This window comes from Eulemur rufifrons, chromosome 9 (genome assembly GCF_041146395.1).
Source record: "Eulemur rufifrons isolate Redbay chromosome 9, OSU_ERuf_1, whole genome shotgun sequence".
NCBI lineage: Eukaryota > Metazoa > Chordata > Mammalia > Primates > Lemuridae > Eulemur > Eulemur rufifrons.
Genome location: NC_090991.1, coordinates 26579620 through 26594674, shown reverse-complemented (window position 1 = coordinate 26594674; position 15055 = coordinate 26579620). Strand labels below are relative to the sequence as shown.

Below are 15055 nucleotides of genomic sequence, written 5' to 3'. Positions count from 1 at the left end.
CTACTCGGGAGGCTGAGACAGGAGGATCGCTTGAGCTCAGGAGTTTGAGGTTGCTGTGAGCTAGGCTGACGCCACGGCACTCACTCTAGCCTGGGCAACAGAGTGAGACTCTGTCTCAAAAAAAAAAAAAAAAAAAAAAAAAAAAAGAAATGATCAATATTTGAGGTGATGGATACAGTAATTACTGATTTGACCACCACCCATTATATAATGTCAAAATATCACTATGTACCCCACAAATACTTACAATTATGTGTCAATTGAAAAATAATAATTTGGGGCAGGGAGGAGGAAAAGCAGCAAGTAATATGGAAGATGAGGAGCTGGAGGAGGCGGCAGACAGTGGGGATATCCAAATCTCCTCCCAAAGTGCCCATTGTGATTTAGGACAATAGCCTTCCCACGGGGTCCCCTTCACAGATCCACATCCTCAAGACGCCCACCAGCAATGGTGTGGTCAGCAGCCCCAACTCCACCAGCAGGCTAGGTCAAGTGTCCCTACCACAGCAGTAGATGGAATACGCTGAGGCCTCAAAGAGGGTCCTGGGCAGCGCTGGCCCTAAGGAAGAGCATGAGAAACCCATCCTCAACAAGCCAACCAGGATCTCCCAACCCAAAGACAGCAGGCAGCCCAATAATGTGATCAGACAGCCTTTGGGTACTGACGGGTCACAAAGCTTTAAACAGCACAGATAAATGTAGGCAAGAAGGGATACTGCTGCTGCTGCCACCACCTCCTCCTGGGGTGTCCACCATGGGTTGCACTGCTGTGGCATACACCTGGACTTGAGCAGAGGAACCAACTTGACTTACCTGCACTGTGATGCTCCTTTTTCTGCCTACTGTGATCTTAGAACGCCCCCCATGCACTGTGACGCCCTTTCCCCCTGTGATTGGCATGTTAACAAGAGCTATCCCAAGTCAATGGAAAGGGAAAAGGTGGGGATTAGGGGAAGGTTAGGGGGGCTCACCAAGGACTCAGAGTAGAGAGACAGTGCCACTTGGGGTAAGGCCAGCACCAGCAATAACAGTTTATCATGCTCATTAATTTGGGATTTCAAAACACAATTGAGAACTCCCACCCACCCAGCCAAGTGCATGTCTACATCACTTAAAATGTAAGTGCCATTTGAAAATTTTTAAAAAAATAATTTTAAAAATTAAATTTAAAAAATGGGTTTAATTCAAAGGACTTGAACAGACATTTCTCCAAGAAGATACATAGATGGCCAATAAGCACATAAAAAGATGCTCAATATCATTATTCATTAAGAAAATGTAAATCAAAACCACAATGAGATATCGTTTCATGCCTGTTAATTAGGATGGTTATTATTAAAAACAAATAAACAATAAAACCAGAGTATAAAATCCTGTTCCATTTTCTCTCTCTCTCGAAACACATGTTCCTGGCTTGTGGCTGGAGCAGTGTTTCCCAGCCTGTCAGAATGGCCACTACAGGCTAAGAAACCCTTTCCAAGAACTAAAGCTCTCCTTTTAAAAACATATATATAAATAAAAATTTTTTAAATGAAAAAATAAAATACAAAATACCCCAGAAAATAACAAGTGTTTGGTGAAGATGTGGAGAAACTGGAAGCCTACCGGCACTGTTGGTGCAGCTGCTATAGAAAACAATATGACATAGGTTCTTCAAAAAACTTAAAAATAGAATTACCATATGATCCAGCAATTCCACTCTGGGTATATATCCAAAATTGAAAAGAAGTGACTTGAACAGATATTTGGACACCTATATTACCGTTATTCACAACAGCCAAAAGGTGTAAACAACCCAAATATGTCCATCAAAGGATGAATAAACAAAATGTGATATACTCATACAATGGATTATTCAGCCTTAGAACAAAAAAGGAAATTCTGCAATATGCCACAACATGGATGAACCTTGGAGACATTATGCTAAGTGAAATGTCAGTCAAAAAAAAAAAAATGTTGTATGATTCCACTCATGTGATACATAGAATAGTCAAATTCATAGACAAAGAAACTGCAAATAATTGATTAACTTCTTTCTTATGCATCTAGAATAGTACTAGTTATGTACCATCCTTGGGAGAATTCAGAAAGATGGAAACCTCAGTCAATAAAAGCTGTGAGCCTATGAGCAAGTCCATTTTCCCACTGTTAAAACTCCAGAATATGCCACTATATTTCACACAAGTGATTGTAATAAGCTATTAATGGTCTCACGACTTCTGCTCTCTGCTCTTTTCAGACCCTTCTCCAAATAACAAGCAAAGTCATCTTTGTAAAGAGTAAACAAGATTATAAACACTCCCCTGATTTACATTCTCCAGAGACTTCCTCCTAAAATAAGAATAAAACTCAAACTTCTAATTGAGGTTTTGTAAGACCCTACATGATCTAAATCCTGCCTACCTCTCTGACTTCATCTCCTACTATTCTCCTCTCTCTGCTTAGTTCACCATATTTAGTCATACTGATCTCCCCTTCAATCTCTCAAACACACAAAGCAAATCCTATGGCCAGTGACTTTGCATTTTCTGTTCTGTTTCCCCAGAAAACTGCTTTCTCTGGATCTCTGAATGGCTGCCACCTTCTCAACCTTCAACTCTGAGGTCAAATGTTGCCTCCTCAGAGACTCTCTCTGACCACCCCAAACTAAACTAGCCCACTTCTCATCTGTTCCTCCCAATCCCACTCCTCTGTTGTTTCTTTGACAGCATTTTTTAACCAACTGAAATTATCTTTATTGTTTACAGATTTTAATGTCTGATTCCCATCACTAGAATGCAAGATCCACGTGGTTAAGAATTTTATCTTGCTTATTACCCAGTATAAAGTAAGCAACTGAGCAATGTTAGCTCCATTACATAATAAAAAATATGTGGAATCAATTTTGGATGGGGAAAAAGGGCTGCACATATTTGCAGTCTTAATTCATGAAGAGAGATGTTTAAATATTATTTTCCTGAGGAAAAAAAAAGTCACCTAGCTTCTCAAATAACATATGGAGAAACGACACTGATAGGAACTTTTTCACTTACAGTTTCGTATGTAACAACTGGCAACTGATGACTTTGCCAGCAGTTCCATCCCCAAATCCTGCACTCTGCCAGAGTTTTCGGCTCCACATGCAGCCAGAGCTGCCTGGTCAGCAGAAAAAAGGTTTGTCTGCATGTCTCCAGAGGCAGCGTTACTGCTTTTTATTTCTGAAAGTGTATTCTTCACATCAGTTTTCATACATCGAACTTCAGCCATTTGAGTTTTGAGTCTTTTTAGCATCTTTAAATCAGAGGGCACTCGCCACATTGCCTGCTGCTTCCTTTGGTCTTTATCTTTTCGAGAATATGATGCTTCAGAGAGAAATTGACAAGTCATGTTAATATAAACTTTAACATTCATGAAATCATTTTGTACCATGAATATATGCAAATTCAATGTGTAAAATAAGCTAAGGTGCTTTAGGTGGTATCAACAATAAAAGCATGCATTAGGCCAGATACGCTCACTCACACCTGTAATTCTAGCGCTCTGGGAGGCAGAGGCAAGAAGAGCACCTGAGGACAGGAGTTTCAGACCAGCCTGAATAAGTGCAAGACCCCATCTCTACCAAAAATAGAAAAAATTAGTTGGGCATGGTGGCACACACCTGTAGTCCCAGCTACTCTGGAAGCTGAGGCAGGAGGATCACCCAAGCCCAGGAATTTGAGTTTGCAGTGAGCTAGGATGACACCACTGCGAGACTCTGTCTCCAAAAATTAAATAAATAAATAATACTAAATTTCACTAATGAAAATAAAGAGAAGACACAAGAGTCCTAACTTTACACCTTCAATGTTAGAATCTGAGTCACATCATAATCACTCAAATCTGAATTATATATTTAGCTCTAAAAATTTTAAAGATGCTCTACTGCCTTGTGCTTTCTTCTTTATACTTCTCCACTTTTCTCAAATTTTCTACACTGAGCTTTTATGTCCATAATTGAAAAAATGAAAAAGTCAAAAGCTAAATAGTTTTTCAAATCTGCTATATGTTATATTAAAAATATATATTCTAACTAAATTCAAAAAGTTGCTTTATTGGATGCATCTATTAAGCACAATGGAACATCATAAAATAGTATCCAGTCAACTGAATTTTTTCATCCACTAAAAGGTGAGTTTTTTCTCTTCCCAGAGAAGTAGTTGAAGTTGTTTTTAAGTTTTTCTCCCCTTACCCAAATATTTAAAAAAGCACAAGTAAGGGAAATACACACTTCTGTTCTATTGCAGGAAGGTAAAAAGAGGCAGATATTTTGGAAATCGAAGAACATTATGACTGACTCAGAGCAAAAAGAAACCAAGTCAAATTAAAAACAACAACAACAAAACCAGGGACCAAGAGGCACCGTAACTACACAATGAACAAATCCTTTTTCAGCAGAAATGATAGCCGAACCTTCTTAAACATTATAACCACCTACTGCCACACAAGAGGAAGTACAGTAAAAGGCAGACATTGGGGTCTGCCCAACAGCCATTCCCCTACTTCTATATCTTGCCAAAAGGACCCAGATTGTGTTCAGGTATCAACCAAGTGGGCAGCAATGTGCTCAGGGAGATCAGGTCCCTCCCTTGAGCCCCAGGGTATACTGGGTCCATGACTAGTCTCATTTCATTCCTTTTTGACAGTGTTTAGAATGAGCACTAGACCCAGTTCTGGCCAAGAGACTACTGGGGCACTTCTGGGAAAGATTTTCTACCCTGACAGGGAGATTTCGTTGTGTTTATTTATTTAACAAACACCTATAAAGAACCTGCTGTGTGTTGGGCAAAAATATTAAGCCATTTAATCTTCTCATATCAACCCTATTGAAGTAAGTACTATTATTTTTTTGTCTTACCTTAAGTCTGTGAAAGTATTATTATTAACTATTACTATTATTAACTCCATTTTAAATAAGACAAAAAGGTTGCATAACATACTCAAGGTAACATAGCTAGAAAGTAAAGGAGCTTGAATTCAAACCAAAGAGTCTGCCTCCAGAGTCAGTAATCTTGATATTAATAACTTCAGGGTAATGGGAATAAGGTCTCTTTCCTGCCTAGTTTTTTCTTCTTGCTAGTGACACATTCCTGTGAATACATGATGCCTGGTGCTGCGGCAGCTATCTTATTACGGTAAGAGAAGAGGCAGAAGTATCACAGGAAGACCATCTTGTGCCCTGCCTCTAAGTACCTGATGATCCTGGAATCACCTACCTCCAGATTTCTTAGTATGCATAATTAAGTGCCTTTATTATTTAAGCCACCAGTTAGAAGCATTTTGTTACTTCCAGTTAAAAGCATTCATAACAGAACATGACCAGAGATTTCAGAAAGCTGGAATCTGGTCTCAGGTCCACCATTTAGACACCGTAACTTTCTTAGTCCATTAACTTCTTAGAGTCTGTATGTTTATTTGTACAATGAAGATAATAATATACACATAACAGGGTTGTTGTAAGGCTCAGAAAATTCAGTGTTTGTGAAAACACTCTGCAGTTTTCCAAAATCCATCATCAGGCCAGGCACTATGGCTCCCCCCTATAATCCTAGCACTTTGGGAGGCCAAGGCAGGAGGATCGCTTGAGGCCAAGAGTTGAAGACCAGCCTGGGTAACACAGTGAGACCTCATCTCTACAGAGAATTAAAAATTTGGCCAGGCAGGGTGGTGCATACCGCCTATAGTCCTAGCTGACTACAGTGAGCTAGGAAGCTGACTTGAGCCCAGGAGTTCCAGGCTGCAGTGAGCTAAGATTATACCACTGCACTCAAAAGCCTGAGCTAGAGCTAGTAGACCCCCAACTCTTAAAAGACATTACTTTCCTGCTTAGAATCCCACATAGCATTCTATAGGAAAGTACCAGCAAGGCACAAAGGTCCTTCGTTATCTGATTCTACCTTATTTCTCAGCAGCTTTATATCTTCAACCTCCATTCCAAATATACCCTAATCTTTTGTAATTACTTACAACTCTTTCTAATACATGGGCCTTGCTCTATCATGCTTCCATTCTTTTCACATATACTATTCCCTTTCCATTTCTTTCTCTGCCAACCCAAACTCATCAGATATAACCTTAAATGCCCCTCTTTTAGGCATCTGTATTGTCAACATCCCCCTCCTCACAAATCAATTCTTATCTAAATTTGTATAATATGCAGATTATATTTCTACCAAAGCACTTACATTACAATATGGAAGACAAACACGTAGACTATGAACAACTTCAGGGTGGACATCAGATCTTAAGTGATCTTTGTATTCTAGGCCAAGCACAAAAATACTTACTATGTTTGCTAAAACAATCTTTGTGGCTCCCACTTCCCACTCCACATGTACATGGACTTAAATATGAACATCTCTATTAACCTACACGTTTCAGTTTATTATTATCAGAAACTGACAAGAATGGGAAAGGAGGGTAAAAATCCCAAATGGAAAAATGCAAAAAGAATTAAATAAACCCCCATCATCTGACAATCAGTCAATAAACATTTACTAAGCCTGTTTTAAATGCTAAGCACTGTGTTGGGCAGGGGATACAACAGTAAACAAGAAAAACATCCTGCCTTTACCATCACAAAGCTCCCAGTCCAGCTGGGAAAAATAAAAAATAAACAGTTTCAATACTGAAACTGCCCTTTACAAAATTAATAAAGGGCCACAAGGTGGGAACTGGTAGAGGCCTGAACTGTGCAAAGGTTTATAGTTTAAAAATATAGTTTATAGTTTAAAAATAGTAAATACTTTAAAAATATATATATAACTAGCCATTGTCCCTAGTTTGCTTTCCTATAATTGTTACTCATAAGTCACATGTTAAGTCATAAAGATTCTTAACTTCGTGAATTAGATAACATCACCCTTGTGAAACCTAAGGCTAGTTTTTAAGATACCTTCCAGGCCCTGAATTCCAGTGGATTGGCTGACCCACCCAGACAAGTGGCCCATACCAAGGAACTGACTCAACTCATCTTGTGACCCGCCTCCCACCCAAGGAACTGACTAAACAGAAGATGACAATTTCTACCCTCCTATGGTTCCACCCCCAAACACAGACAATCAGCAGACCCAATTGCCTCGCCAAACTATCTTTAAAAACCCTTTCTGCCAAATTCTCAGAAAGACAGATTTGAAGACTTCCTCCCATATCCTCGTGTTGTGCCTGTGATATTAAACTCTTCCTCTACTGTAACCCCCTGTTGTCTCAGCGTATTGGCTTCCTTTTGAGCAGTGGGTAATGAACCTGGTATGGCTGTAATAGTACTGGGTAATAAGTACAAAGACAGGAAAGTGTAAGGTGCTATGGAGTCTTACATTGTAAGATAAGAAGCCTTCCTGACTGCCCTAAGTCATAAGGCTAATTAGAATTAAGAGTCTCATCTATAATACCTTTTTTTGAGGGTGGGGTGGGGGTAGATATGGTCTTACTCTGTTGCCTGGGCTAGAGTACAGTGGAGTCATCATAGCTCATTGCAACCTCAAACTCCTGGGCTCAAGTGATCGATCCTCCTGCCTTAGCTTCCCAAGTATCTAGGACTACAGGCATGCGCCACCATGCCCAGATCGTTTTTTTTTTTTTTTTCCAATTTTTTGTAGAGATAGGGGCTCACTATGTTGCCCAGGGTGGTCTTGAACTCTGGCTTCAAGCGATCCTCCTGCCTCAGCCTCTGAAAGTGCTGGAATTACGGGCATGAGCCACAACACCCGGCCCTAAAATGTAGCTTTTAAAGGTAAATGCTTAGCTGTTCAAAATTACTCCATCTTGAGAGTTTCAAAAAGCCCAATTACGATGACACAAATCCCCATCTTGATACAGTTAAACAAATGTAATTTATCTTTAAACAACAACCTTTGCACATAAAACATTGCTGCCAATTGGAATACATTTTTAATCTACTGAATGATGAAGCATGAGTAAAAAGTAAAATCTTTTTCTACATTCAATTTATACACAGTTCCACTTGGAAGTCAGGGAATTCATGAGGCCTGAAACACTCGAAGTCCATTCACCAAGAGGACAATTGTACTTCACATGAATCAGTCAGTCAGTTAGGCATACTCTAAGTAGCAAATCATATTAAAAATCTTACAGGCATTTTTACTTTGTTTTTGCACAAAACATCACTGAAGAAAAACAAAAAAATTAATTTGTTTCATATAAATGTCACTTTTCTGGCATATAATAAAAAATCAATTTGCTACAGAAATACACCATGTTCCAACACTTACCTGAAATACTGGAATCAAAGAGTTCTTTTAGAGATCCACAGAAAAAAGGGAAATTATCATTGTTATTTTACCTGTAGGCTGCAAAAGTGAAGCAGGTGGGCGAGGCTGTAAGCCCCACAAATTTTCCATACTGCTCCGGTCCTTAAGGTCCAACAAATGTATTAAAATTAATGGATCAATGTCTAATAAACTACTGGTAGCAGCAGAGCATAAATGTGTTCTTCTTGACATTCTGCTACTTGCACCCATATAGGCATGGCTACTACCTGCAAAAGAAATGGAGATGTAGAAAATGTACATATAATGTACATTTGCACAAATTTAAGTACACTTCAAAAAACTGGCTAACATTGTTTGAATACTTGTTAATGGACCGATCTTCTAGGAGTTCAGGTTCATGATGAGAAACACAAAGAAGAAACCAGACTGTCAGAGAGAGGTATACTAGCACAGTGACTGACCAAAGGCCTCATTAGTACCTAGAATTCAGGAGTAAGCATCAACCCCATGCTGAGCCCTAGAAATAAAAAATGACATGTACAATGTGCACAATTAGGGGGATGAGGAGTGAGGGTGAGGAAAAGGAAATTAATATCCCATGACCCACTGGTCTTAGATGAAAGGTAAATGCCCACAGTATAACAGATTCCAAATAACTAGGCACCGAAATATTACGTTATTAAGTATGATTTGTCCAATTTCCTTAAGTACTAAGTTTGACAGTTGAGATCTCTACATTTCACTTTGACACTTCTTGTTTTATTTTTATTATGAAGGTACATCCTCAAACTTTCAAATGCATGGTTTGGTTTGTGATTACCTTTCACTTTTTTTTTTAGAGCAGTTTTTGTGAAACCATGGATAAGTCAAAAATTTGTGTTATTTTCAAGTTTGAGTTCTGTTGTGGAGCCAATACAGTGCAGACAGCTCGAAATATCAACAGTTTTGGGAAGGATGTGGCTCATGAATGCATAACATCAATGGTTTGAGAAGTTATGTTCTGGTGATTTTAATCTTGAAAATGAGCCATGTGGGTGACCTGAGACCAAAGTGGATAATGATGAGCTGAAAGCTGTAGTAGAAACAAATCCATCTCAATCTGTATGTGAATTAGCAGCAAGGTTTGATGTTACTATTCCAACAACATCGGACCATTTGAAACAAATCGGCAAGGTAAAGAAGCTGGATAGAAGGGTACCACATAAATTCGAGTGTCAGAATAGAAATCGTCTCAAAGCTTGCCCTTCTTTGCTGTCATGACATAAAGGCGAACCGCTTCCACATCATATTGTTATGTGTGATGAAAAATGGAATTGTTTTTGATAATCACAAGCATTCAGCACAATGGCTGGATAAAGATGAAGTGCTGAAACACAATCCAAAACCGAATAATCATCAGAAAAAGTTAATAGTGTCCGTTTTGTGGTCCAGTGCTGGTATTACCCACTACAGCTTCATGAAACCTGGCTGATTTCTACTGCAACCAATTGGACGAAATGATGAGGATGCTTGCAATTAAGCAGCCGAGACTGGTCAATAGAGACAGGCCAATCCTCTTGCACGACAACGCTTGACCACATGTTGCACAAACAAAGCTGCTCAAACTACAGAAGCTGGACTTGGAAACTCTGTCATCTACTGTATTCACCAGACTTTGCACCATTTGACTACCACCTCTTCCAGGCTTTGGACCACTTCTTGTAAAGAAAAATATTCAGTTCTCAACAAGCTGTGGAAAATGCCTTTTGCAATTTCATTGCCACTTACCTACCGTTAAGATGGTAAAACTGTGCTGATAGTTTAGGCGCATACTTGGATTAATTGTACTGCTTCTTGAGATATAATAAACTAAACTTTTGATTCAAAATCAGACATTTCATATTTAATGACCTAATAGGAATCTCATCCAGGTCTCTGGACAGCAAAATGTACAGGTCATTACAGTTTGGTAGACTTTTTCTAGCTTAATTAAATACTGGAGTACAATGTGAAGTTTTCTGACAGAACTTGTTAATGACTGATGCATATTACAGGTATCGGTGAGCAGATGTCATGCCCTTACCACTTATATTTGACTAAGCTCATTAAGCCAAGGAAAACAAGTGACTTTTCTCTAGTGCCTAGTATAAAGCCTACAGCAAATATCAGGTATGGAAATGTTGCTTAAAACTGTCCTGTAATAAAGCTATTTAAATACATTCTAAAGAGACACCACATTTTAAAAGGCTATATGCAGGAAAGTCTGATAATATAAAATAATCAGGTTCTGACTACCCATGAGTATTTCAGAGATCCAGCAGGAAGTAACTTAGGAGAAAAGTTTCATTATTCAGAACCTCCAAGCCAATTAGTAATTTATGTTTTTCACATCCTCATGTTCTCACTTTTCTCCCAATTCTTCTACCTCCTCTTCTAAGGATTATTATCTCACTGCTGATTTTTCTTCCCAGCCTGTGTATCCACTGCAATTCCTAATAAATAGCAGAAAACTATTCCCCCTTCACGCTGAAGGTATTTTGGATTTCTTTTCTTTTACTGAGTAGTTCCCAAATCAGGCAAAATATCAGTGAGCTGAAGGAACTTTAAAAATTACAGGTTCCTAGCTCTATCCGAGATATACCAAATGAGAATATTGAAGTGGGACCCAGGAACTTTTCCCAAAAAGCTACTCAGGTGATTCTGAGGAATAGTAGTGCTTGTTATCTACTGCCCTAATATCTGGTTCTTCTTTAAAAATGTAAGTTGTTCATTCTCCCATGTTAAATGTACTTACACGACAGAAAGCAGTATTAGCAATCTCCTTTATCTCACTGCTTTTCCAGGCCCTTATTCTTACCACTGAACAAAAACTCCTTTCCTTTGTGGTTTATGATCTTTATCTACTTTCCTTCCACATGCTCCTACCTTTCTACCCACTATTGTATTCCCCTACAGTCATCCAAGGCTTTAGCATCTATTTTAGTTTCTCTCTTTCTGAGCTAATATTGTCATTATTACTGAGCATGTCTAAAACATAAATGTACAGTCTAATGCATATTCACAAAGTCATCAGGCCGGGTGCCATGTCGCACGCCTGTAATCCTATCACTCTGGGAGGCTGAGGCAGGAGGAATGCTTGAGGTGAGGAGTTTGAGACCAGCCTAAGCAAGAGCGAGACCCCGCCTTTACTATAGAAAGAATTAGCCTGGCGTGGTGGCATGCGCCTGAAATTCCAGCTACTCGGGAGGCTGAGGCAGAAGGATCGCTTGAGCCCAGGAGTTTGAAGTTGCTGTGAGCTAGGCTGATGCCACACCACTCTAGCCTGGGCAACAGAACAAGACTCTGTCTCAAACAAACAACAACAACAACAACAACAAAAAAAAACAAAGTCATCACACCCAGATGAAGAAATAGATTACTAGCACCCCAGAACTCCCTCATGCCTCCTCAAATTGCTCACTACTCATACTCCCCCCAAAGGTAACTTTCATCCTAATGTAAACAAATCAACTAACTTTGCCTGTTTTGAATTTATATAAATGGGTGAACTCTTATACACTTCTTTGCTTATGTTCATGAGATTCATCTATATGGCTGTACATAGTAGTTTATTCATTTTCATTATTACTGTGCAGCATCCCAGTATATGAATATATCCAGTTTACTTCTCTATTCTACTGGAAAAGAATGTGGGTTGCTTCTAGCTTTTGTCTATTAAAAATAAAGCTGGCCAAGCATGGTGGCTCACACCTATAACTGTAGCACTCTGGGAGGCCAAGGCAGGAAGATAGCTTGAGGTTGTGAGTTCAAGACCCTGTCTCTACCAAAAAATAGAAAAAAAGTAGCTAGGTGTGGTGGCACAAACCTGTAGTCCCAGCTACTCAGGAGACTCAGGCAGGAGGATTGCTTGAGCCTATGAGTTTGAGGTTGCCATGAGCTATGATGATGACATGGCACTTTAACCAAGGCGACAGAGCAAGACTGTCTCAAAAAAAATCAAAAACATAATAAAGCTACTAAAACTATAAGCAGACAACTGCTCTTGAAGCTCATACAAAAATAAATAAATAAATAAAACACCGCATAAAAAAGCAAATGGATTGGCGACACATTCCTCTCCTCTTGTGCCAAGCCAAATGAATCCTGCTAAAATGTCACACTGATCTGAGTTCTTTATAGCACAGTGCCCATACGCATTAGCATGACACTCAAGGACCTATATAGTCTATTCCCAAATTACCTTTCCAGTGTACTTGACATTTTTGCATCCTTTGTTACAAATTACATCTTTTTTTCTTAAAAATAAAAAACTAAAAAAGAGCAACACTGCTCTAAACAGTCTTATAAAAATCTACTGGCAAACACTGGCTAACATTTCTGTTGGAACTCATGCAGCCATGGGCATGTGCATGTTAGATTTTAGCAGATAATTGCCCAACAGTTTTCCAAAGTAGTGGCATCAATTTTCCTTCCCACCAGCAGGGTGAGAGTTTCTGTATCTTTACAAGCTTTCAAAATTTAGTATTGCCAGTTTTAAAAAATATTAGCCTTATGATCAGTGTGCAGTGGTATGTTATCATGGTTTTGACATTTCCTGAAAAAGAATGAAGAAAAATGAACAGAACCTCAGAAACCTGTGGGACCCCAGCAAGTACACCAAAATACACATAATGGGAGTGACTTCCACAGGAAAAGGGAGAAAGAGCCAAAGAATATTTAAAGAAACAATGGCCAAAATTTTCCCAAATATGATAAAAAATATTAATCTCTAGTTATCGGAGCTCAATAAACTCCAAGCAGGATAAACTCCAGAGACTGACAATGGGACACATAATTTGCATTTCTCTGACAAAATGTGTATTGGCCATCTAGGTAGCTTCCCTTGTGAAGTGTCTAGTCTTTTGCTCTTTTTTTCTAGGAGGTTGTCTTATTGATTTGTAGAAATTTTTAATATATTACGGACAAGTCTTTTGGATAATACTTTTAATTAACTTATTTATTTTGATTAATAGAAATAATGATGGTTTTTTTTTAAATCAATACACTATATTTCTAGGCCAGACCACACAGCTGAGATCTCATAAGCAGTTAGACATATGGGTCTGGAAATCAACACGTGGATGTCCCACAGATCTCTCAAACTCAACATGGATCAAACTGAATATATTACTTTCTGCTCCTATCTTATGTAATAGCACAACCTAAGCTAGAAACCATAAGTCATCTGGAAATCTCTACCAACACAAACCCATCCATTTAGACTCCAAGTCCTATAGGTTCTAACTACTTAACATCTCTCAAAAGGTTTCTTCTCGGCTGGGTGAGGTGGCTCATGCCTGTAATCCTAGCACTCTGGGAACCTGAGGCAGGAGGATCGCTTGAGGTCAAGGGTTCAAGATCAGCCTGAGCAAGAGACAGACCCCATCTCTACTAAAAATAGAAAAAATTAGCTGGGCAACTAAAAATAGAAAAAATTAGCCAGGCATATGGTGGTGCACACCTGTAGTCCCAGCTATTTGAGGGGCTGAGGCAGGAGAATTGCTTGAGCCCAGGAGTTTGAGGTTACTGTGAACTAGGCTGATGCCACAGCACTCTAGCCTGGGCAACAGAGTAAGACTATCTCAAAAAAAGAAAAAAAAAAAAAAAGTTTCTTCTCCATCCCAAGTGCTATTGCCTTACTTTGGGTTCTCATCATTTTCACTCCTGGAATATTTTAAGTTTTCTAAATATTCCATTAACCATTCCAGGTTTGAATTCCTTCATAATTAGCACATAACAAAAAGCATTTCCACACTCTACCCAACCTCACCCCCCTAATCCAGCTTTTCTTCACTGTCTTATTTTTTTAAAAATCTTTTTATTTTAGAATAGTTTCTAGATTTACAGAAAGGGTGAAAAGATAACAGAGTTCCTGTACATCCAACATCCAGTTTCCCACTGTTAACATCTTTCATTACCATGGTATATTTATAAGAACTAATGAACCAATATTGATGTAATATTATTAACTAAATTTTATACTTTATTCAGATTTCATTAGTTTTCTCTTAATGTTCTTTTTCTGTTCCACAGTCTCATTCAGAATATTAAATTACATTTAAGCTGGTTATGTCTCTCTAAGCTACTCTGGTCTGTGACAGTTTCTCAGATTTTCCTTGTTTCTGAGTAGCACAAGTCAGGTATTTTGTACAATGTCCCTCAATTAGAGTTTGTGTGATTTTTTTTCCTTATGTTTTGATTATTTTTATGGGAATTTAGGAGGAAGACACCATAAAGTGCCATTCTCAACACAGCATACCAAGGGTACATGACTTATCAGATGATGCTAAATTTGATCACCTGGGTAGACAATGTTTGCCAAGTTTCTCTACTATAAAGTTATGTTTTCCCCTTTGACACTGTCCTGTTCGAAAGCCTGTTTGGAATCAAGTCATCAAGCGTAGCCTACATTCAAGGGCTGAGAAATTACGTTCCATCTCCTAGAGGAGGGAGTATCTAAATAATTGAATTCTTCTTTATGTGTACTGCCATATTCTGTCTAATTGTTCATATATCTGTTTACTTTTAGGTTAAAAATTGCTTAAGTCTTTTTTTGTTATATGTTCCAGAAATCTTGAAATAGGCATGATATTCAACCAATGTTTGCGAAATATATAAATTTCCAAAAGCATATAATAAAAATAAAACTGTCTTATTATTATATCCTCAATACCTAGAATATAGTGCCTGAATTACAATACAATATTTAGAATTAGAACATAAGCTCCGTAAGAATAGGGATATCTTTTTATTCAACACCGTATCTACAGACAGTAAAATACTGCCCAATT

General features: G+C 38.5%; 1 protein-coding gene and 1 pseudogene across 4 annotated transcripts in view; one reads left to right on the top strand and one right to left on the bottom strand.

The window, feature by feature from the left end:
- TRIM37 (tripartite motif containing 37) overlaps positions 1–15055 on the bottom strand; it is a 136922-nt gene that overhangs the window by 32743 nt on the left and 89124 nt on the right. For all 4 annotated transcript variants that reach the window (XM_069481109.1, XM_069481112.1, XM_069481110.1 and 1 more), the window contains 2 exons: positions 8318–8512; positions 3033–3341 (listed from right to left, as the gene is read on the bottom strand). In XM_069481109.1, the coding sequence (XP_069337210.1) occupies positions 3033–3341; positions 8318–8512 (504 nt within the window). The remainder of the gene's footprint in view (positions 1–3032; positions 3342–8317; positions 8513–15055) is intronic.
- LOC138391420 (SUZ RNA-binding domain-containing pseudogene) lies at positions 309–696 on the top strand (annotated as a pseudogene).